The sequence below is a fragment of the Tympanuchus pallidicinctus genome, unplaced genomic scaffold, assembly GCF_026119805.1.
Source record: "Tympanuchus pallidicinctus isolate F22 unplaced genomic scaffold, pur_lepc_1.0 scaffold12, whole genome shotgun sequence".
In the NCBI taxonomy this organism is placed as follows: Eukaryota; Metazoa; Chordata; class Aves; order Galliformes; family Phasianidae; genus Tympanuchus; species Tympanuchus pallidicinctus.
In genome coordinates this window covers 19,072,378-19,094,328 of record NW_026294637.1, presented here as the reverse complement: position 1 = coordinate 19,094,328, position 21,951 = coordinate 19,072,378, and the positions used below count along the sequence as shown (strand labels likewise).

At 48.1% G+C, this 21,951-nt stretch overlaps 1 protein-coding gene across 5 annotated transcripts in view; it reads left to right on the top strand.

Annotated features, from left to right (window-relative positions):
* The window catches only part of CSNK1G1 (casein kinase 1 gamma 1), an 87,561-nt gene that overhangs the window by 35,036 nt on the left and 30,574 nt on the right, over positions 1-21,951 (top strand). For all 5 annotated transcript variants that reach the window (XM_052672112.1, XM_052672115.1, XM_052672111.1 and 2 more), the window contains 3 exons: positions 5,623-6,039; positions 10,307-10,347; positions 13,956-14,025. In XM_052672112.1, the coding sequence (XP_052528072.1) occupies positions 5,862-6,039; positions 10,307-10,347; positions 13,956-14,025 (289 nt within the window). In that variant the 5' untranslated portion in view covers positions 5,623-5,861. The remainder of the gene's footprint in view (positions 1-5,622; positions 6,040-10,306; positions 10,348-13,955; positions 14,026-21,951) is intronic.

Below are 21,951 nucleotides of genomic sequence, written 5' to 3'. Positions count from 1 at the left end.
CGTGCTGGTGTTCCGAGTAGTCTTTAAATTTTAATGGTGCCGACTTCAGAAGACTTCAGGTCTGGCCTTCATTCTTCTGCCACTCCTCCTCCAAAACCGAGTGCTTTTACTTTGCTAGTCCTCAAAAGCCGTGTTTGAGGCCAGGTTTACAACAGCTGCTTTTAGTGTGTAGTGGCAGTAGTGAAAGATCTCTGTGCAGTTGGGTGTACTGACAGCTGGGCTCAGGTGAGCCATAATAAAGAGGTTATCGGCCCCTTTTCTTATTCACTGGCTCTGGATTCCTGTTTGCAGGAGGCTTTGGGCTGAGAAAGAGGATGCTTGGTGCTTGCAGCCTGCCAGCCGTGACCTTTCCATCCTTGCCCTTGGGGGAGACCTCATACAATTAAGTGGGGGAGACTGGGGGCGTAGGAGCTTGTAAGGTTAAAATCTTATTTCACAAGCCTGGAAGTGCACGGTGGGGCTGTGTGTGCTTCATGTGCCTGAGAGGAGCACATGAGGAGCTACCTGAGGGGCAGCCAGCAGCTCCGTGTGAGCTTCAAACACAGCAGCACGTGCCTCTGGTTGGATCTGAAAACTTGCATGCAGAACTTGAATGAATCCAGGCTTCAGTCTGCAAGAAGGGAAGGCTGTGGGGCAAGGCAGAAGGGCTCGCAGAGTCACAGGAGCCACAGTCCTGTGTCCCACAGCAGTGACTGAGCAGCAGATGGAAGTGGAAGCCAACTCAATTATCAGCTGTTTGAAACGTGGTGAGCTGTGTCTCTTTGCCTTTTGGTGGCTTTCAGCTCCACTTTACTGGTGAAATGCTGTTTTGCATTGTTGCTATTTTTGCCAGCAGGTAGCCAAGCACTTGGAAAAGATCTGTGCCAAGGCATCAGGTTCTGCTGCAGAGCTGCCCCAGAATCGGGATGCAGAGCTCTGTGGGTAGGCAGTCGATGATGCTCTGTGCTGGAGAGGGCAGAATGAAGCTTAAATGCTTTCTGGTATCCAGCAGCAAAATATGATGACCTGGAATGTGTTCTTGGGCAGCCCAGGCCATCTGATGTTTGCCGCAGTTGTGAAGTCCTTTCAGCTGATTTCAAGCCTATTCTGACTCTGTATTCTTCTTACTGGCTATGTAACCCTTAGCTGACTGTGGAAGTCTTTAAAGAAGATTAACTTGTGATGTATCCAAAATTTCTCTTTCCTTCACTGTAACCTGCTCCCACCCTGCGGATTTTGCCTTTTCCTTTCCAAGTCTATTACCCCACTTCTTAATAATATCTTTATCCCCCTCTACTCTGCTCTTGTGAGGCCCCATCTGCAGCACTGCGTCCCAGCGTGGAGCCCCCAGTACAAAAAAGACGGAGCTGTTGGAGAGGGTCCAGAGGAGGGCATGAAGATGATCAGGGGACTGGAGCACCTCCCCTACGAGGACAGGCTGAGGGAGCTGGGCTTGTTCAGCCTGGAGAGAAGAAGGCTGCGGGGTGACCTCAGTGTACCTTCAGTACCTAAAGGGAGCCTACAAACAGGAGGGGAATCAACTCTTGGAAAGGGGAGATGACAGCAGGACGAGGGGAAGTGGTTTGAAGTTGAGGGAGGGGAGATTGAGGTTGGATGTCAGGGGAAGTTCTTTGCTATGAGAGGGGGAGGTGCTGGAACAGCTGCCCAGAGAGGCTGTGATGCCCCATCCACCCCTGGAGGTGTTGGAGGCCAGGTTGGATGGGGCCCTGGGCAGCCTGGGCTGCTGTGAAATGTGGAGGTTGGTGGCCCTGCGTGTGGCAGGGGGTTGGAGATTTGTGATACTTGAGGTCCCTTCCAACCCTGGCCATTCTGTGATCTTCCCAGTTTACGAATCCATGCTGCCTTTCATGTCTCACAAATGCTGGGCATTGGTGTTGTTTGTTTTCTATCTGTGAAATGGGAAGGTAGCTCTTGTTTGGATACTTCTTTTTGATATCCTTTTGTGAAATCTGCAGCTGCTGTCCATGAGTTTTCTAACCTCAGTGAGTTATGGTTCTGCCTGCAGGAGAGCAGTGCTTTCTGAGCTTGACAGCATCCACTGCATTTTCCTCTTTTCATTCATGGGATTTCAGTTTTACTCATCTTTCTGATCTCGGGTTTAGCCTTCAAAGCGCACCTTCATCCTTGCACATTTGAGTTCTTTTCAGAAGTAAATAAACTTCCTGAGTTTCAATGACCATCCGTTGCTTTGTGGGTTGCTTTTTGGAGCAAATCTTTTCCTGGGACACCTTGGGGTGGGGTCTGGTTGCTGCGCTCTGCTGATACGAGAGCGTCGTCCTGCTTCTGGAAGCTGATGTCACAAAACAAATAAAACTCCTCGTACCCAGGCAGGCGGATTTGAGACATGGTGATAACTCACGTCATCAAAATAAACGCTGCTGCTTTAGAGTGTTGGGGTTATGTGATGAAGAAGTGTCTCATTCTGCTTGCCTCTGTCAAATGCTTCCTGGTAATTCATGTTTTAAGCATTAAAGCTTGAATTACTTGTATTGGAGGTAGAGGTGAGGCCTGGTAATGCTGAGCATTGCAGTTCTTGTAGGTGAACATTTCCGGCTCTTCTCTCCTAACGATCCAGTGGTGCTGATGGTGATGGGCTGTTTGAACCCCACTCACGGGGTCCTCCTAGGTGCTGCTTGGTGTAGAATGGCCACGCTGCCACTGTTCTCGGATGACCCGATGATTTTCATACCTGCTGTGCTTGCTGCAGACATGCTGCCTGGTGTTTTCTGCAGCAGTGCACTTTTGAACAAGGAGATGGTGAGAGTTCATCCTGTTTTCACAGGCCGCTGAGTCACGGCTACCTGCCACGTCCTGTGGGTTGTAACCTGTGCAACCTGAACAAGGCCCTTAGCGTTAGCAAAATCACAATGAAAGATGGGTGTATTTGTGGCACTCATCCTGCATGAAGCAGATCTGTGTGGATGGTTATTTGCTCTTACTGGCTCCTCTTCAATCTTGGAGGTTTTCAAATACACTGTGGAGGAACCAGCACCTTAGGAAGGCTTGTCTTCCTAAAGGTCCTGCAAACCTCCTGTCTGTATAGGAGCCCCCCAGCAACACAAGGACAAAAGCAGTGTGGAATAATTACAAAGTGTTGTTAAAGTTGCATGTCAACTTGATTTAGTCTTGGCTCTTTTGCAGAAACTTTTCAGATCTAGGGAGGGAGCTCACACTCTGGAGAGCTGTGCTTTCTTTTCTGCCATCCTGTGGAACTGCTAATGGCAACAGAGAAGGTTGGGGTTGTGCTAAAGATTAGTTCAGTGTTCAGAAGCTGGGATTACCAACTGTTAGCTTGCTGCCCGCGTGCTCTGCATCTCTCGTGAGTGACTTCTGCCTTGTGTACAGATGCCTCAGATCAAAACAAGAGTTTCAAGAAACAAATGTATACCACAATTGAAGGTTAGGGAGAACGTACTCATATTTCAAAGGAGTTAATGCTTTTGTTCTGCTCCACTGCTCTGTGAATGGGTAATAACTCCTGTCTTTTAGTGTTGGAGGGCCGGAAGTAGGTGGGTTGGCTTCATCTCATGAAACAGCCAAGAAAAACACTGCTAAATTCTCTGAAAAATAGCCTTCTGATGTATGAGGGCTGCTCTGAAAGTCGTGCCTCTTGTTTGGCGATGCTGGCCCATGATGTCAGAGGCTGACGTGGGTGCTGTGGCAGTAGAAGCTGAGCCTTCTCACCATTTTTCCATCACGTGTTGTTGCTGTGACAGGTGTCAGCAGAGGGGCGCTGACAGAATGGTGTCTGACATGGAAGTGCAGATGGAGCAAAGGGTGGAATTGAATTCCTCCATGCCCTGTCTTCTAGAAAAGGAGTGACCCTTCTGGATTTCCTGCAGCCTGGACAAAGTATCAACTCTGATCTCAGCGTCAGGGAACTGACTGAGCTGAAGGCTCAGACTTGCTGGAGGAGGCAGAGGAGAAGTCGAGCTTTCTCTTGCAGCACGATGGCACCAGGCCTCCTTCCAGTTTAAAGACTGTGAATGCGTTGCTGATCTTGGCTGCACTGTTCTACCGCACCCACCGTATAGTCTGGACTTGGTGCATTCTGACTTCCATCTGTTCAGAATGGGCTGTGTGGGCAGCATTTTCCTGGTAATGATACTGTCACAGCAGCTGTGAAACAGTGGGCCACCTCTGCTGGTGCGGGCTTTTACAGGTAGGGTGTGCGGGTTCTCATTCACTCCTGCCAAAAGTGCACAGCTAATGGCTGAGAGTGTTGGAAGTCTGTGTTACTGTGCTCTTTATATCTGCTGTAGTTCCTGGAGCTGCACACCTGAACAGGCTGCCCAAGGAGGCTGCGGATGCCCCATCCCTGCAGGCATTCAGGGCCAGGCTGGATGTGGCTCTGGGCAGCCTGGGCTGCTGGTTGGTGACCTGCACACAGCAGGGGGTTGGAACTACATGAGCATTGTGTCCTTTTCAACCCAGGCCATGAGTCTGTGATTCTACTGAAGTAAATAGAAGACATTACTCTTAGAGCAACCAAGGTATTATTACTGCAGGAGGACTGAGCCTGTTTCCTTAGTAACTTTTGAACCCTCATAAATACTGTTGGATTATTGGGTGTACCTGGCAGCGTTCTATTGCTGATGTGCTCCTACTATGACTCTTGCTGGCTGCTTTCATGCAGTGTCTCTGCTCACCTTGGTGGTGTTTCCCAGCCTTCATACAAACAATGGAACTTCACCATGCGCACAGAAGTAGGGCACAGGCCTTGTTTCCAAAGTCATTCAGGTATCGCCTCTGGAGAACTTGCAGTTCACTGATGTCTTGTAAAGGAACTCAACCAGTGTGTGTGTAGGTCCTGTGAGGTGGAGGACTTTTCCAGGTGTGCTCATTGTAGTAGCAATTTCTTGTTTAAGAACTGCACTACAACCCCCCAGCATGCTGCTTCTGCTCGTCCTGCTGAGCATCTGGGGTTGCCCGCCACTGCTGGTGCTGTGCTGCAGAGACTTTAGGGTTTCCCTTTTGAGTGGTAGGAGTTTCATCTGGCCGCAGAAGAGAATTCTTCTTTCCGTGGATATGTTACAGCAGTGGTCTGTATGCTCAGACAGCTCTTGGCAAATTTGTAGCTTTTTTTAAATAATGTTGCCTCTATCCACTCTTTGGTCATCTGTCAAATATGCTGATTTCAATCAGCAAATATGTTGGGGGTTATCTTTAAGAGTTGTAAAGTAGAATTTGACTCTTCAGTGTGGTAGATGCCTGTAGCTATAAGCACGTAAGGGTATTTTTCTCTTGGCACCTTTGCTGCTTTCTGTTCTTTATATTGCTTGTGTGATAGTTCACAGATGTTTGATTTCTCTTTGTACTTTACACTTCCCAGTGGCTTGAAAGATAAGGCACGATTGCCATGCAGTTTCCACCTGGAAATAACTTTAAATATGTGGTGCCAGTCCTGCTAACTCCAATAGCAAGCGGTGGACGGGCAGCACTTCTTATCGTGATGTTCTTAATCAGAAATTGTTAAGAAATGATAAAGTTCCTACGGAGCTGTTAATTTCCTCAAGAGCTAAATAGCTCCAGAAGATGCTGGAGGTTTGCCATGTTGTGCACTTTTGCTTTCTGTTTTAAAATAATGATTTTTATGTTACTTATCATTTTTCTTTTCCCCAGGTGAGAAACCAAAAGCAGCTTGCCTTGAGTCCTCAAGATCACAATCGACTGGTTGGTACTTCATAATGATGCATTAAGAAACTGGATACGGTGCCAAAAGAACTCCATGCATTTCCACGATACTCTTGGATCCTGACTGAGATACCTTTGGATTATATATAGATTTCTGTTCCAAGGAGAAGAGTGCACGCTCACCTCCCTTTCTGCCAGCTTGCTGGCAGAGGTGCTTTACTAAGATCATGGACCATCCCAATAGGGAAAAGGATGAAAGGCAGCGGACGACGAAAGGGATGCCAGGGAGGAGCAGTCACGGCTCCCGGCCGAGCTCATCTGCGTCTTCTGGTGTTCTTATGGTGGGACCCAACTTCAGAGTGGGCAAGAAGATTGGGTGTGGGAACTTTGGCGAGCTCAGACTAGGTAAGGAGTAGCAGTTTTAGTGGCCTGCATTACTCAGATTAGCATTTCACCACTGGAATATAAATATGTAAAAGCTTACCCTGGCTTGAGAAAAGCAAGCACTTGTCCTTGTTTGCCGAGTGCCGAGCTACCTTACCTGAAGCTTCTGACTCAGAAGATGTAACGCGTTGTTCTTATTTGCGTTATTCTGATTTGCATAAAGTCAAAGGGAATACATTGGAGAGGCCAGAGATGCAAATTCTGAACAATCCCAACAACGAAGACCGTTCTCAACACTGAATGTCTTGCCTAAGGTGAAAAATATTCCTAACTGTCTGGATTGCTAAATCTTGCTCTCAGTCTCTCCTCTTCAAGTTAGGATGCCCTACCAAGCGTCAGTGTGCCCTCCTTCCCAGCATTCAGCTGCATCCTCCCTGCTCCATGACCCTCACTAGTCACAGCGCCCCAGTTTCTGCCCCTTCTCCCGCTCCCTGATCTGTCTCACTGCGTTTGACTCCCTGGCGATGAGTGGAGCGGCCATATGGCTGCTGCATTGTGGCAGCTGAACCAACCCAGCAGCCCTCGGTTGTTTGTTTTTTTCCCTTGGTCCACTGGTCTGCTAACTGCGTGCCTTGCAGCTGGTCGCCCAGACAGATGGCCTTGCGGAGTGCAGTGCACTGGGCTCGTAAGTCATCTCAGACAAAAGATGCATTTGGTTGGGTCTGAAATGAGGTGGGGGAAGCAGACGGTGTTTTTAATTACATGCTTCTGAGCTCCCAGTGTGTGGTTTTGGAGTGGCTTTTTCAGATCAGAAGCAGCAGCTTGCAGTGGTCTTGACTTAGAACAGCTGCATTTCCCTTATTTTTGCTGAACAAGGTGGTTTGCAGTGCTAATAAACTGGAAGGTGCTGAAAGCAGGCTGTCTGACACAAATACCATTTGCCCAAAACTCGGTATGCGTTTAGAATTGAAATAGTCTGCACGTGAGGTAGGAGGGACCATAGATGAACTGAGGTGGTTGCCTCAAGAATACTTAACTGCTGAGAGCCTCTGTGTAGATTCCTGTTCTGAATCTGTGTGTGATTCATCTTTCACTGCATGGTTTGTGGCATCCGTAAGATGTGCCACTTCTTCCAGGATGAAGGCTAACTAATTTACGATCTGCCTTGGTGAATGGGTAGGCTTGGTTTCAGCGCTGCATCAGTTTTATTGATTTGCAAGAGCCGAGATGGTGCTCCAAAGGCAGAAAGAAATGGTAGGAGGGACAGAACTTCCCAACTTCCTGAATGTGAATGAGCATTGCTGGCAGCAGAAGGTAGTGCAGTCAGCAGATGGTAGTGCAGTCTGGATCCTTATAGTAACACAGCTTGCATAGCGGCGTCGCGTTTCCAACCAACTCCCAATCGCAAATGGCCCTGTGGGAAGAGCCGTGGAATTGCTTTGTAATCCAAACAGCACCGGGTGCTCAGCAGCTTTATGGGATCCCCCAGGTAAACGCTTCCTGCTTTTGTTCAGCTGGAGCCCAAAGTCTGATTTTTCGTCTTCGCAGTCCTGTTTTGTTGTGTTTTGTTCCAGGAGACACTGGATTTCTGACTGGATCTCTGACAAGAGATTTCACTTCTGAAAACATCAGTTTACACAGAAATTCAGTTTCAACCAGGGAAAAAGCAACACCTGTTAATCAAGTGCTCCTTGTTTTGTTGATTTTCACTGGGGGTAGAGGTATTTTTGGTGCGCTGTTTTGTTGATCTGCATTAACCAAGTGTGCTGTAGCAGCTGCGTTTGGGTAACAGACACATATAGATGCAGATAATGGCAATTAGGCATGAAGTCTGCGTAGAAGCTCTGCATTTTATAAAACTTACTACTTTTTGCAGCCACTATAGCTTTAAGAACTCCTCTTTGGTTAATTATTGGATCTTCCTATCGCACAGATGTGATGATAATTATTGCTGGGTTGTGCTGTGGGAAAGGCGAAGCAGCTTTTCCACAATATGAGCAAACAAGTCTCTGATAACAGCTTTGTCCTGCAAAGATGAATGACATGCCCTCTTCTTTTTGCGTGGTTTGGGGGAGGGAAGCTGTTCTGTGAGTGTCGGGTTAGCTGCTCAGCGTTGATCTCTTGCTGCAAATAGAGATAGCCCCAGGGATGTTACTTTCTTGAAGCTGTTTGTCACATGGGAGCAGAGCAGTGGGATGGCAGGCTGAGATGAGAAGGAGATGTGCACAAACATCAGCACCTGGACCACAGTGAGCTGAAATGATGTTATCCTATGGCTGTTCTTTGGACAGGCTGCACAGGCTCTGAGGCTGAACTCCTCAGGCTGACTCACGCAGTAACCAACTGGATTTTTGCCATCTTCACTGGAAAAACCTCTGAGGTTTTACAACCCATAGGCAGGTTCAGTGCACTGGCTATCACGTCTGTATTTACTTAACATCTGAACCATGGAAAGAGTGGAGCCCAGATCTTTTTGCTCCAGTGCAAACATAACCTGGCACTTCCAAAACTCTACATTAAAAAAGTGAAAGTAGCTTTTTTCCTGGTTTGAGGGAAGACTGAAACAATGTTTGGGGAGTTGTCCCTGTCTGCTGGTTCTATCCCCTCAATAAGCTACTGCACCAAAGAGAAGGGCCATACCTGGAGAAGTTGCATAGTGTTCTGAAGTCAGGGGTTGGTCTGAGACGTGCTTGGGTTGGCCAAAGATCGTAGCATCATAGAACGGCCTGGGTTGAAAGGGACCACAACGACCATCTAGTTCCAACCCCCCTGCTATGTTGCCAACCACCAGAGCAGGCTGCCCAGAGCCACATTCAGCCTGGAATCTCAGCAGTGGGGTAGGTAAGAGTGGCTTAGAGGTGGATCCACGCTCTGAGCCATTTTTTTGCTAGGGAAACGCGCACTGCAAGGCTTCCTGTGTGAGCGCTGGTGACTTAACAACTCGCTCCTCATTAGGATGTGTAGATCTTCATTGGATGTGGAACAGCTCAAAACTGAGGCATGGACTTTATTGCTGCCCCATCAAAAGCTTTGCCTGAACTTGAGGGGCTTTTGTTACCACAAAAGTTAGTTGGATCATCTCGATTGCATTAGCTGGGAACGGCCTTATCAAAACTGTCTTGCAGTTTAAAGCACATGACTTTCTCATTACTTGGGCTGGAGCTTCCCCTGTTATGGCCCAGCGTCCTCAAATCGTGCTTCTCAATGTGAGTTCAATCCCCTGGGAGTGGGGAGGGAGAAATGTCTGTGGGCGAGCTACAGCTGGAGCTGCTGATGTGACTCATTTCTGGTTGCTAGCAGGGAGCAGATAACCAAGTGTATTTAGGCTGCCTTCTCTTAATGCCTGAGCAGATTTCCCCCTGCTAGCCCTTGGGTAGCATCAGGCCAGGGTCCTTACCGTCTGGGAAGGTGCTGCTCTTTGTCCTGCCACCTGCTTGTCTGCTGCTTCTGTCCCCAGGCTCCTCCAGGCTGTGCCACCTCCCAGTGTTTGCACATTCCCCATGCATCCGCACAGCTGACTTTCACCAGCTTTTAATGACAGATCTAAAGAAATGATGGGGTCTCCTTCAAACAAACAACAACAAAAAAAGTGTTGTAAGGGTGAGGGTAAGGCAGTGTGCTTGCCTAGTTAAACCCATCCTAGGGCTTGGCATTCCTCCTCCCCAGGGCTGTGTCAGACCAAGCACTGCTGCGTGCTGGGGGTCACAGGAATGACTTTTGTTCTCAGTGCTGTGTTACTCCTGGGAGCAGCCGTGTGCTCTGCTGCTCCTGCGCTGAGCTGAGGGCGTTATTCCATGAGGAGGACTGCCTTTGTGCTGCTGCCCCGAAGAAGGCGTTTTGCATACACTGCCTGCCTGTTTGTAGAGGAAGAAATGAAAGCTCTGTTGGTACACAAGTTCTTTTCTTTGCCTCCTTGTAGCAATCTCTTTGACACGCTGCACAACTGCGCTGGTGAAACTCCCTATAGATCGCAGCATGAAGTTGCTTTTTGTCCAGCAGAATCAACTCTTTCCCCCCCCCCCCCTTTTTTTTTTTTTTAATGATAATGCAGAGAACAAGTGTGCCTGGGATATCTCCTCAGATGTACCAAACAGAAGTGCTGCCATAAAACACAGTTACCTTATGCTGAATGAAAGGTAGCGCCTGCCCTGGTTTTGAGATTTGCACTGTGTTGGAGGCATGAATTTGAATTTGAGAGGGTAGTTGAGAAGCCAGATCTCTGCAGCCGATGGCACTCCTCAGCGTTGTCTCTATTGTGCAACTAAAAGATGTCTTTCTTTCTTCACAGGCAAAAATCTCTACACCAACGAATATGTAGCGATCAAACTGGTAAGTGGAAGCTTTGGGTATTTTGAAATGCATTGTACCTAGTGCTAGAAACCGAGAGGAAAAAGCAGCTTCCCCACTTGGCGTGCTCAATCCCAGCCAGGTGAATGGAGATGAACAGAGAAGTTCTTGCAGAGCTCTGAAAAAGAGCAGCTCCCAGTCCTTCTCTTGCTGTGTGTTTCTGGTCTGTCAGAAGCTGTGATCACCTCCTTCCTGACGGGACGGCCCTGGTGGAGGTCTGTCACCCCTTCCAAGCCCCAGGGCTGAGCTGTTCTGCTCTGAATTCCCGTTGATTCTCCAGGTTGTGACCATGTGAATGCAACAAGCAAAGCGAGCTCCAATCCAGCCAAGGTCAGGCCTTCCCCTCACGGACTCAGACATCCAAGGACACGCAGCCACCTTTGTTAGCAGGAGTCCTGGGCGTGGGGAAGCTCTCTAACTCTCTGCCAGATTTCTGAAGTCACCCCAGGAGTCAGTGCCTTCACTTTTTCTGCCTGTAAACTAAAACTTTCATTAGTTGCTTGGGGTTTTGCTGAAAATACGCAGTGCTCTTTTCTCATCTCTGTGCTCTTTAATCACAGATCCAAACCCTAGAATTTGAAGTTAAAGTTGTAATGCTGATTTGACATGAGCAGCAAGCGTGCCTGTTTTCCCAGCCCGTGTCTGGCAAAATGACAGGAGTCATTGGTGTTACAGAAGATCAAGATGGACTTGGTGCATTAATTCTGATTCGTGTTCAGATGCCGCAGATCCTACATCTCTGGTGTTCCCTTTATATGGTGCAGAGTAGATGGAAAAATAATTAGCACGTTGCAGGAGGGACTCGTTTTGAAGCGTGCTGGCAAATATCAGAAGATATTCCCTAAAATAACTGAATAACAGCTGCAGGATGTTTGGGGATGGAGCCAGACCGGGAGGAAGGGCCGGCGCTTGTTGTGTAGCTTTCTTTGTGGGCAGATCTGACAACAGAAAATGCACTTGTGCGAGCAGACTGGCTGTGCCATTGAATCGATAATGCTTCTAATTTGATTTGGCTTTCAAAGATACAAAGGGAAGAAGTGCTTCTTTCGACAGGCAGAGCTTTGAGGCAGCCCTACTTCAGATCCGGATAATGTGATGCAAGGAATTAATGAACAAATTGACTTAGTGCTGTTGTCTGTGTGCCTTTCTGAGACTTGGACAAAAGAAATCTTCCAGCTTTTCAAATGTTTTTCTAAATTATATTGTGTTTACCAAGATAGATTAAATCATGTAATTTTCTTGGGGAACAAAAAAGCCAGGGAAGCTTGAGACTAAGAACTGTTGTAAATAGTTTTCCTTTCCTCCCTTGGGAATACTTGCATTTTTCTTCTTGTTTTTAACTTTTTTGTAGCAACTTGATAAATTTCCAAAGATATTCTGTATCCTTCAGGTAATCTGCAGACTAGTGTCCGACTTTGCTGCGCTGAAGGCAACATTTCCTACTTTTTCCAACTCAAAACTCTACTTCAAATCCTTTGAGCTGCTTGAGATTCTCCTGCACTGCAGCCCTGCTGTCTCAGCATTTTGTTCCTCTTGTTGAAGATGAATGGAGGGCAAATTAGAGAATTACTCTGCAGATGCCAAAGGGTTGATCAGAAAATGCTGTGACGTTCTGTGCTAACCTCTGTTGGTTTGTCTTTGGGGTGCGGATTTGCGAGGTGTGCTGCACCTCGGTGAGCGGGGAGCACTGCCTGTGCTCTGACACCGTGGGTCCCCGTGCAGCTCCTGCTCTCAGCCTGAGGTCCTTTGGAGCTGCCGTGCCGTGCGTTAGCTGTGTTTGTTGGCTTAAACTATTGAGGGCTTTTAATGCTGACTTGCACGTGGCAGGAGTTTCTACCAAGCTGCTGCTGCTGCCTGTCGGTTTGAGCCGTGGGTTTTATATGCTAGGCAGCAGCAATTCCCTGCTTTTCAGCACAAATGCAGCATCTGCCAGCACCCCTAAGCCCTTGGCCTGCAGAACAACCATCTGCTGTGCTGCGATCTGCTTGGAAGCTGCCGTGGTGGGCGAGTGTCCAGAGCTGCTCCTGATGCAGAGAGGCTCAGGCATGTCTCGCCCTGCTTGTCACAAGCAGCCTCATGTCCTCACACATTAGTCCCTCTGCCTGCTGGAACAGATGAACTGCACACTGAATAGACTTGAGTTCCTGTTGCCCTAAATCCCTTTGCTGTGGAGGTCTCTGAAGTCTTAAACTGACGTTGGCAGTTATTTTCACTTAACTGTGGCTTGTGTAGCAATGGGCTTTGTGTTTCTTTGTATTTGCCTTCAGTGAAGGTTTTTGAAGTGTTTTTTAAGTAGTTGGCCGTATTGCACTGCTGAACCTTGTAAATGGCATAGTCGAGAAGCAGTCAGGAGTGATATTCCCCTTGCTGGCTACAGAGGGAATAACTTGAACAAGTGCTGAACAGCTTGGCTGGAAGGCCTCTTGGCTGAATTCCTGTACAAAAATGGCTCTTTGACTTGAAGTCTTTAAGGTGAAATTTGTAGCAAACGTGGGCATTAATCTTAAACGAAATAAGACAGGGATCTGCTGAAGCTTCAAGTCTCCTGTGCAGGCTGAAGAGCCAGTTGAGCATGCTGAAGGTGCCAGCACAAGCTCCTGACTCCATTGAGCATCCTCCTGTAACTCATGGAGCTGATGTGTAGCAGTGCTTTGGGGCTTTTCAGCAAGTGTTTGAGATTCAGACTGGTGCTGGTGCCATTGGATGGATTTCATGTGGTTTGTGCACGCAGCATTTGTCTTCTTGTACAGAAGAGAACAGCAGCATAAGCTGAGGCTGGAACAGTCCGCATCATTGGCTACCCCAGGTGCAGTTCTATGGAAAATGTAATTACTCAAGTCTCTTAATCCTCTCCATGTTAAGCTCATATTTTTTAGAAGCTCTGTAATCATGCATGTTAATGCATTGTAGATCGTAGGCATTAAGTTTTGTGCGTGAAGTGGCAGTTGAGAGATGTGCTGGTTTGGGTGCGTTGCAGGCTTATCCATTTTTTTTATCCCGTGTGTAAAAACAGAATATTCTTGAGTGCTTGAAAATGTTTGAATGGCACCTGCCAGTGAAGGAGGAGCCTTGCTCCTGTGTTTCTATCAGATCTCTGCTGAGCTTGCTGCTGTGCTACGCCTTTATGCAACTCCAGGCACGGCATATGACTCACTGTGTCACAGAAATGCAGGTTAGTGACCAACAGCACTGTGGGCAGACGTAAGTCCATAGGCTCAACTTGTGGCTTAACCTTTCTCAGCCATGACTTTCCTGCCTCTGTCCTGCCTGGTCAGCGTCGTCCTGCAAGGATCAGCAGCTTTGATGGACGAGTTTTGAATGTCACGTCCATGGATGAGCTCTGTTTTCAGTTTCTCTTTAACAAGGAAGTTATTGCGCTTCCAGCAAAGTTCCTCCAGAGTGCATACTGCAAGTCTTCCTGCTTTTACTTTCCGTTCTGTGTTTATTTAAATGATGTCTAATGATGAAGTCTATTGTTAGACTCCTAAGGCGTTTTATCTTGAAACGTGAAGCAGTCTTTATGGTCACAGAACTTTAAGTACCTTTTTCAGTCAAAATATTTCAGGTGGCATTTTTTTCTTCTCTTGTAGGAACCAATAAAATCACGTGCACCACAACTCCATTTAGAATACAGATTTTACAAACAGCTTGGAAGTGCAGGTAAGTAAGCCTGCCTTAAGCTTATAGGAGGTTTGTAATTTCTTTATGCAGTCAAACGTTACCATCGTGTGTGTTGTGCATCTCTGACAAGAATTTCCTGATTTCCTGATGCTGGAGGGCATGGAGCGTCTCCCTAATGAGGAAAGGTGGAGTGACCTGGGTCTGTTCAGCATGGGGGAAAGAAAACTGAGAGGGGATCTGATAAATATTTGTAAATATGTGAAGGGAGGTGGGAGGCAAATGGGTGAGGCCAGGCTCTTCTTGGCTGTGTGCAGTGACAGGACAAGGAGCAGCGGCCTAGAGCTTGAACGCAGGGAGCTCTGCAGTGCCATGCAGAACTGCTTTATGGTAAGGGTGGCGGAGCGCTGGAACGGGCTGCCCGGAGAGGTGGTGCAGTTTCCTTCCGTGGACATATTCAAGATCCGTCTGGGCACCGACCTGTGTGACCTGTTGTAGGAGCTGCTTTAGCAGGGGCTTGGACTCAATGATCTCTTGAGATCCCTCCCAACCCCTGTGATTCTGTGGGATTGGGGCAGATTATTTTATTCCCACACGTGCTTTTGGAGAAGTTTTGGTCAGAATATCGCGGTAATAATTGGATAATCGTTCAGACCTAGAATCTCTCATTAGTAAAATGATTACTGTGTTAGTGAGGATTGTTGTTTTTCTTACACTCCTGATTTTTTGTGCCGTTTAGCCTGGATGGCACAGCTTCCTCTTGCAGAGGATGTGCTCTCACACCGCCAACAAAATACCAAGTTGAAGAAAGTGAAAGACCTGCTCTGAGTTCATGCTACGTGGGACCTGAGCAGTCATCACGCAGCTTTATTTTGCTTGTTGAGTTAGTTCTTCTAATTAGTTTCCTGAATTTTGTCCTCTGGTGGCTGAGATGCTATTGCACTTTTTAATGACTTTTTTCCTCTTTTAGCATGCAAATTCTGGTAGTAGGAGCAATGTGAGCTATTACTATTGGAAATACTGAAGTGATGTTTTGTTTCTTGTTGTTTTATTTTTTTTTTAAACAGAACTTATCACTGAAATACGGTGCTCTTGTCTGTGCACTTTGTATTCTGGTATTTGCATCCTGTTGCACACAAAGCTGATAGGTTAATGCCATCAGCACTTAACTCCAGCTCCCTGTGCTTTTGAGACTTAGTGCATTTCTGCTGTGGCCTTTGTAAGTGAGTATGTCAAACACAGGTTCACACTGTGAGACATCTAACTCCACCTTTCCTTCCCTGATTGAGTTTTGTTGATGCTTGCATCAGCATACCCAGTGAGTGACTCTCTTGGTGGGCTCAAATCCCAATACGCTTTTTCTCCACTTTCCAGCTTTCTACCTCTCTTTAAAGATATTACTGAGAAATTTGTAAACCGATGGAATGTAGGGGGCTTTACTGTGCTTACATGAAGGTGTTTTGTTTGTTTTACTATAGCTCATTTCCTGTCAAGCAGGAGAAAACAATCTTACGAATTTAAACCTTCATCCTACAACATTCACCCAGATTTCTGCCTTGCCTGGTCCTTTGCATGCTGGTGGAACAGACATGGGAATCTTGCCTTTAGGATCTGTTCTCATCGTTCCATGGGGGGATAACTGCCATCTCAACTTTTGTTTTTATTGCCAAGAGTGTGTTAGGAGAACTGAAGGACATGACTTCTCTTTCTTCCTCTGTGTGGTCCCACAGGATCACAAACTCTGCTCCGCCAACCTGTTGGATGCCATTAGAAGCTCTTGTGTTTTGCTGAAACAGGTGCAAACAGGCCAGGAGTTTAGGGTGGAGGATGTGAGCCGTATCTCTGTCTCCACAAAATCTGGAAGCTTAACAAAACAAATTTTAGTGGAGCCAGACTGCCAGGATCATGGAGTCTTCTCTTGATATGTGCACACCAAGCTGAGAATTCGGGGAAGATCCTCTGCAAAAACAAGCTGGTGCTGCATATGTGCTGACTTTAGAGAAATAGTTGGATTGATCTCGGCAATGCTTTTAATGCCACACTCCCTGGAAAGGTCCTTGCTTCAAAAGCTTCAACTCTTCTGAAGTACATTACTGCTAAATCATAGAAGTTAGTGTGGAAGGGACCAGCTTGCCACGGATCAGATAGGAACATTCTTGTGGAGTGTCTATAATGATACAGTTCGTCTCTGGTGTGTATAATTAGATGTGTTCACAAGAAGCTGATTTACCAGTGGGGATGCAGAGGCAGCCAGTGCCCAAGAGCTGCTCTGTTTGACCTCAGCTCTTTTTCTACCCTCTGGCACAGCACCAGGGTTTACATGGCAGCTGTTGGAAATAAGGATGTGTTCTTCCTCGTTATTCAGTTAACTTTCCTGCCCCTGAATGAAGAGGCAGGGACCTGCTGTGCAGAGACCATCTGCTTGTTTCTTCTGTCTCACTGTGGAATTAAATATTTAACAGCCTAAAATAGTGTATGACTGCTATACCTTAACGTAAGCAGTGAAACAAGGGGGAAAACAACAAACAAGCCAACAAAAAACTCTTTCAGAGTGGTTCTTTGTTGTACACTGCAGATGAATGTGCATGGACATCCTGCTGCCCAGCCTCTGGCCGGGGCTGCCTGCTGCGTGTCTCCTTCTGCTGGTGCCAAGGATGCCTGTGTCAGCCCTGATTTTATTTTATTTTTTTCATGCTGGATAGCAGCTACCTGTGAATTAATGTGAATGGCACAGCTGTCCACGTACATCCAAGCATGATGGGTATTCCCAAAACTCAGCGCTGGTACAGCCAGCGAGGTCTGCTTCTTCCACACCTCGGGCACAAGGCGAGCTCACCTCTGACCTGACAGGGTGCTGCTGTGTCTCCTGTTGCCTCTGCTATGTCTGTAGGGAATCATCAGGCCCTTCTACTTGTAAGATGATGCATGGAGGAGCATCATCTCCTTGCAGGCTGATGTGTCTGATTCTCTGTAAGTACTGGGGTGGAGAAGGCTGGTGTTGGCAGAGCAGAACGGGGCTACTTTCACCATGGCCGAATAGACCCAGCTCTGAGCTCCTTAAGATGGTTGTGTTTCCTGTGCTGTTTACCAGGAGGCATAAAAGAATCATATTGTAGAATCCCAGAATGAGTTGGGTTGGAAGGGACCTTAAAGCCCCCCCAGCACTACCCTGGGCTGGCTGCCTCCCACCAGCTCAGGCTGCACAGGGCCTTCATGTGGCCTTGGGCGCCTCTGGGGATGTGGTCATCACAGCTCTCCGGACAAAGCATTTGCTCTGCTCCAGCTGCCCCCTGCTCACACAGCAGCATCCCAGGGTTCTTTTCAGTCTTATTTCAGGTGAATTCCACATTCTCACCTTTCCTTCAGGTTAAACTCCTACAGACTTACCAGGGAGACTTAACTTCTCCAAAATTTTTACTGGGAATTCTTTTTTTTTTTCTTTTTTTTCTAATCAACAAAATAGTGCCTCTATTTCCCAGTCTTACTCAGTCTTCAGCCTTTTGATTGACCTGCTCTTTCCTATGTGTAATGTGGATATTAGGGCAGGAGAATGTGGCCATGTTTTTATCTCTGTCCCGTCACTTGGATTTTGGCAGCAATCTGCAGCAGCTCCTCCTTTGTATCTGCTGGCAGTTCCAGCCAGCTGGGTGTGGAGATACTGGACTCTCTTGTTTACTGACTGCTCTGATCACGATCTGGGATGGTGATGGGGTACGTGGCACTGCTCAAGCCTGTTGTATTGGAAGATGGATCCTCCCGATCTCATCACTGCTAGAAAGTGCTTTGAATTTGAAAAGTTAAAGCACTGCTGTGTTTCCTGCCGTAGTTAAGTTGCTGGGAGCTGATGGGCTAATACAAGTGGACGTAGAGATGTCTTAGGACATCTTTAAACACCAGTCATTACTTCAGCGGGAATTATAGACCGGGGGGAGTTTGGAACCTCTGTATTTCTCCTGGAGACACAGCTCGAAGCCATTCCACACAGCTTGATGTGCTGCAGAGGTGTCTGAAGCTCTGCTGTGTTCCTGTGCAGCCACAGAGCTGAGGTCTCTCCTGGTCCTGCTGCCTTTGCTTGCAATGCAGCTCACCTGAAATGGAAGCCAAAGGCTCAGCCCTTGAGGCAAGCATTGTCCAAAAGCTTTGTTGCTGTCCAGCTTTGGTTGGAGGGCAACAAGATTTATCTCCTCCTCTAAACCTTGCTGTGCTGAGTAGCCGGGGCAAACGTCATTGAGATATGTGCATGGATGTATCATTGCAAAGCCCGAGCTACTGTTTCCCTAAAGCCCCCTCGGTTTGTGCAGCCAGCTTTCCTTGGGGGTGGGGAGCCCGCTGCTGCGTGACGTTCCCATGTTGCTCTTAGCCCCATTCCTCTCTCTGAGGATGTGATCGTGGCTGAAAAACGTCTCCAAGCACACAGGAAACCGCTTTTTGGTCTCTTGCTTCTATGCAACTGAATAATTCACCGAGGCCAGGAAGTGCTGCCTGCCGGCAGTGACCAGCAGCAGTGCAGGGCTGAGCTTTCCTCAGAGCGTCTGTGGCTCCATGTGGTGATCAGGGATGTGAGCTGCACGAGCCCCACGTTTGGGAGGTTCCTTCTGCCCCCAGGTTCCTGCATAGTGACAGCTTCTGCCTGCGCGCGGTGCGCAGGGCGGCACAGCGCTTGGCTTCAGCAGTAGCTGCGCTCCCTCTCAGCTGGCAGATGAGTCACGCCGTCCCCGCGCCCTCGCAGTCCCACCTTGGCACATGTGATTCATTGCAGCACGCGCTCCTGCTTTCACACACCAGCCGTGCTGCTCCCCGGCGCTGGGAGCCGCTGGCCGGGGGGATTGCACACGAATCGGCTCCACAGCGCTGCGTTGGAGAGGAGTCGTACACAGGAGAATCCCAGGAAACAGAGAACATCTCTGCTGCGTTCCCGGCCCACGCGGCACATGAGTCACAGCAGAATATACTGAGCCAGGGAGGGAAGTGCTGGTACATATAGAACGTGGAAGGGTTCTGTAGTTTTGTTGTAGTTCTTGCTCTGTAAACAAATTCACCTCTAATGAAATACCGAGTCTGTGTGTTTACTTTTGGACCTTTTTCTGTTGCACAACTTGCAGGAGTGAAGCAGTCTGTTTACTTGTCAGGAAGCGGGATCAAGAAAAATGAAGGTGGTGTAAATAACTGAGCCTTTCAGTCAATATTTGCATGTCTATTTTTCAGTGTAGCTGCCTGCCGCTCCGTTCTGCATCCTGAGTTGCTCTTCAGGACTGCCTACATTGCGCGCATTTCTCTCTTCCCGTGTTGCTCTTGCTCTGCCCATGTCCTGCTGCACGCTCCCTGTGTACCAGTCTCGGGAGAGAAATTCTTTCCGTGCCGGTTTCACAACGCTGCCATTCAGCAGCAATTAGGCAGGGGTCATTACAGAGCGACTTGTGCAGATGGGAGTAAACAAGGTGCTGTGGAGGAGCGTGCTGCCGTGCCTGCTGCTTCGTGGGGAGCTCCCTGCCTGCAACGCTTTTCCCCGCAGGAGCTGCAGCAGTGCAGGGCTGTGTAAGTGAGGCCTAATGCAAGATTGCCTGGTAATACCAAATTGACATCCATTTGCACCAAAAGCAACTTGCTTCTTCAGATCCCAGTCCCATGTTTGAACAGTTCCCTGCTTCAATTCCTGGCGCAGACGCTCGCATTCCTTTTAAGCGGTTGGTTTGTTTTCTAACAGCAAGCAAAAGCTCTTTTCCTTCATTCTCAAATCTTGCAAGGTGTTGTGAAGAAACTTGCCACTGAAGATAGGTCTGAGGTGCCTCAGCAAGGAGTGGTGACAGGTAAGGTTTCGTTCAAATAAAAAAGTGATTTTTTGCAACAAAATCGCAATGCATGGGAGGCCGCAGCAGAGTTAGCTGTGCCCTTGAAGAATGTGGTGGACAGTTCCAAGCATTTCTGTGTCATCTGATGAGATGTGGAGCTGGTGGGGTCTGTGAGTTCAGAGCTCGTGATTTACAGAATGAAACACAGTGGAAAGTTGCAGCCCCCCCAGCTCCAGCCTGCCTTTGAAAGCAGGCTTGCTGTGGAGCAATGAGGGGCAATGCTTCACTATCTGAGAGTGTGGTGGTTCCCTTGCTTGGAAGGGCTTACTGAACATGTACACTTTAACAGCTCTTTTAACATCAGAAAACTTCCTTGGGCTAAATTTAGGCTTTGCCAATTGAAAGCTATCAGATGTTATTAAAGCAAGGCCCATTAATATTTGAATATGAGCAGCTTCCTTTTTATATTTCAAGAAGTCTTCTTCTGTCTCCTGCTCTTCTGGTATTTGTGGCAGCAGTCACAAAGCCCCAGGAGCATCCTCTGTTTGTGGCAGGGCAGAAAGAGGAAACTGTGCCAGGGAGGTTGCACACTGGTGAGCATGGGGTGCAAAGGGTAGGGGGCTGCCTGCCTCTCAGAACAGCTGGTAGTTGATAGGTGTGGTTTGTATTCTCCAAGCTCTGCCCTGCCTGCTGTTCACAACACCCTCCTCTTCCTCCTGTCTCAAGGAGATGAGCCACTGCCTCCACATGGGATGGAGCAGTGCTGCTCAGCATGGGCTGTCCCTGGGGGAGGCTGTTGGTCCTGTAAAGCATCTGAACTTTGTTTTCCAGAAGATTTTTCTGTAATAGAAGAGGATGGGAGGTTTCCATCAGGCTGCAAGGACTACGTGGGTAACAATTACCTACAGAGCTGACAAATCCTTCAAACGCTCTGACGGTTTGTGTAGTAGGGCTGATGAATGCCAGCCTCCTGAGTTGCTGTGGACAGCACACGTGTGTTTGACTCAGCATCCATCACCTACTAGTTTACACTTCTACAGGAGCCATGGGTTTTTAGCAGGCATTGTGTTGGGCCCTGTGATAAAGCAGCTCTGATGCAGCATCAGTGTGGGCAGGTCTGCGTGGCTCAGGTCTGGTTTATCTCCTGGTCACTTGAAGCTGGGGCTGTGTGCCTGATAGGCTTTATCCAAATAAATTAGACTGCTCTGGTTCGTCATCAAAGAAGCAAATGCAGTTGGATCAGCTGCTGCCACTCCTTGCGCAGGGCAGTGCGTTGCTGTAGCAATGGGGCTGGGGCACCTCTTGGTCTCTGCACAGAGATGTGGGCCGTAGCTGAGCTGTAACGTCAGCTGTCAAATTTCTTCTGTGTTCCCACTGTGAAGCAGCAGCAGTGTCACTTCGCTTTGCAGCTGGCCAGCATGCTGTAAGCTTCAAGTGCCACTGAACTGCACTGTACATCACTGGCACGTGGGTAGGCTGGGCATCAGTGCTGGCAGGAGTCAGCAAGGGAGATGAGCAGATGAGGGGCAGTGGCCACCTGGGTGCTGGTGCAGTCGAACCAAAGTGTTCCTCCACATGGCAGAAGTGGTTCAGCACACGGCTCTCATTATTGCTGCTTTCTTAGCAGTTTTCATCTCCCTGGAGTCAAGCAGCGTCTTCTGCCAGTGCTTCTGTCAGATCTGTGTGCAGCTGGGTGTTCTCTTGCAGCCTGGAAGTGCTGTTAGTTTTCCTTAAGTATCCTGTAGGTTGTACATGTGGCATAATGAAGCATATTCAGGTAAAATACCCTCGGTCATCCTCATTCCTCTTAAAAAATGAAGGACCCCAAACCTGCTGCTCAATTCCCCTTCAGGGGCTAGAGCTGCTCGTTTAGATGGCTGTGACCTGTTCCTGCTGTACAGGAGCTTCAGAGCAGCTCGTGAAGCTGCCTCACACCGTGGCTGTGTTTTAATTGCTCAAGAGCTTTCTGTGCAAATCTCATTGCTGTCAGTGGGCTGCCTGTGACCCTGCACTTAACCTGCACACAGTTCAAAAGCTGCGGCACTGCAGCTTCCCACGCCTTGCAGCAGAGACACAGCCTCTGCTGAGTACACAAAGAAAGCCCAAAAGCAAAGCAGACGGGACCATGAGGTTAGAGGAATAATTACACCATGTTAAGCCTTTTGATTTATTCTCCCAT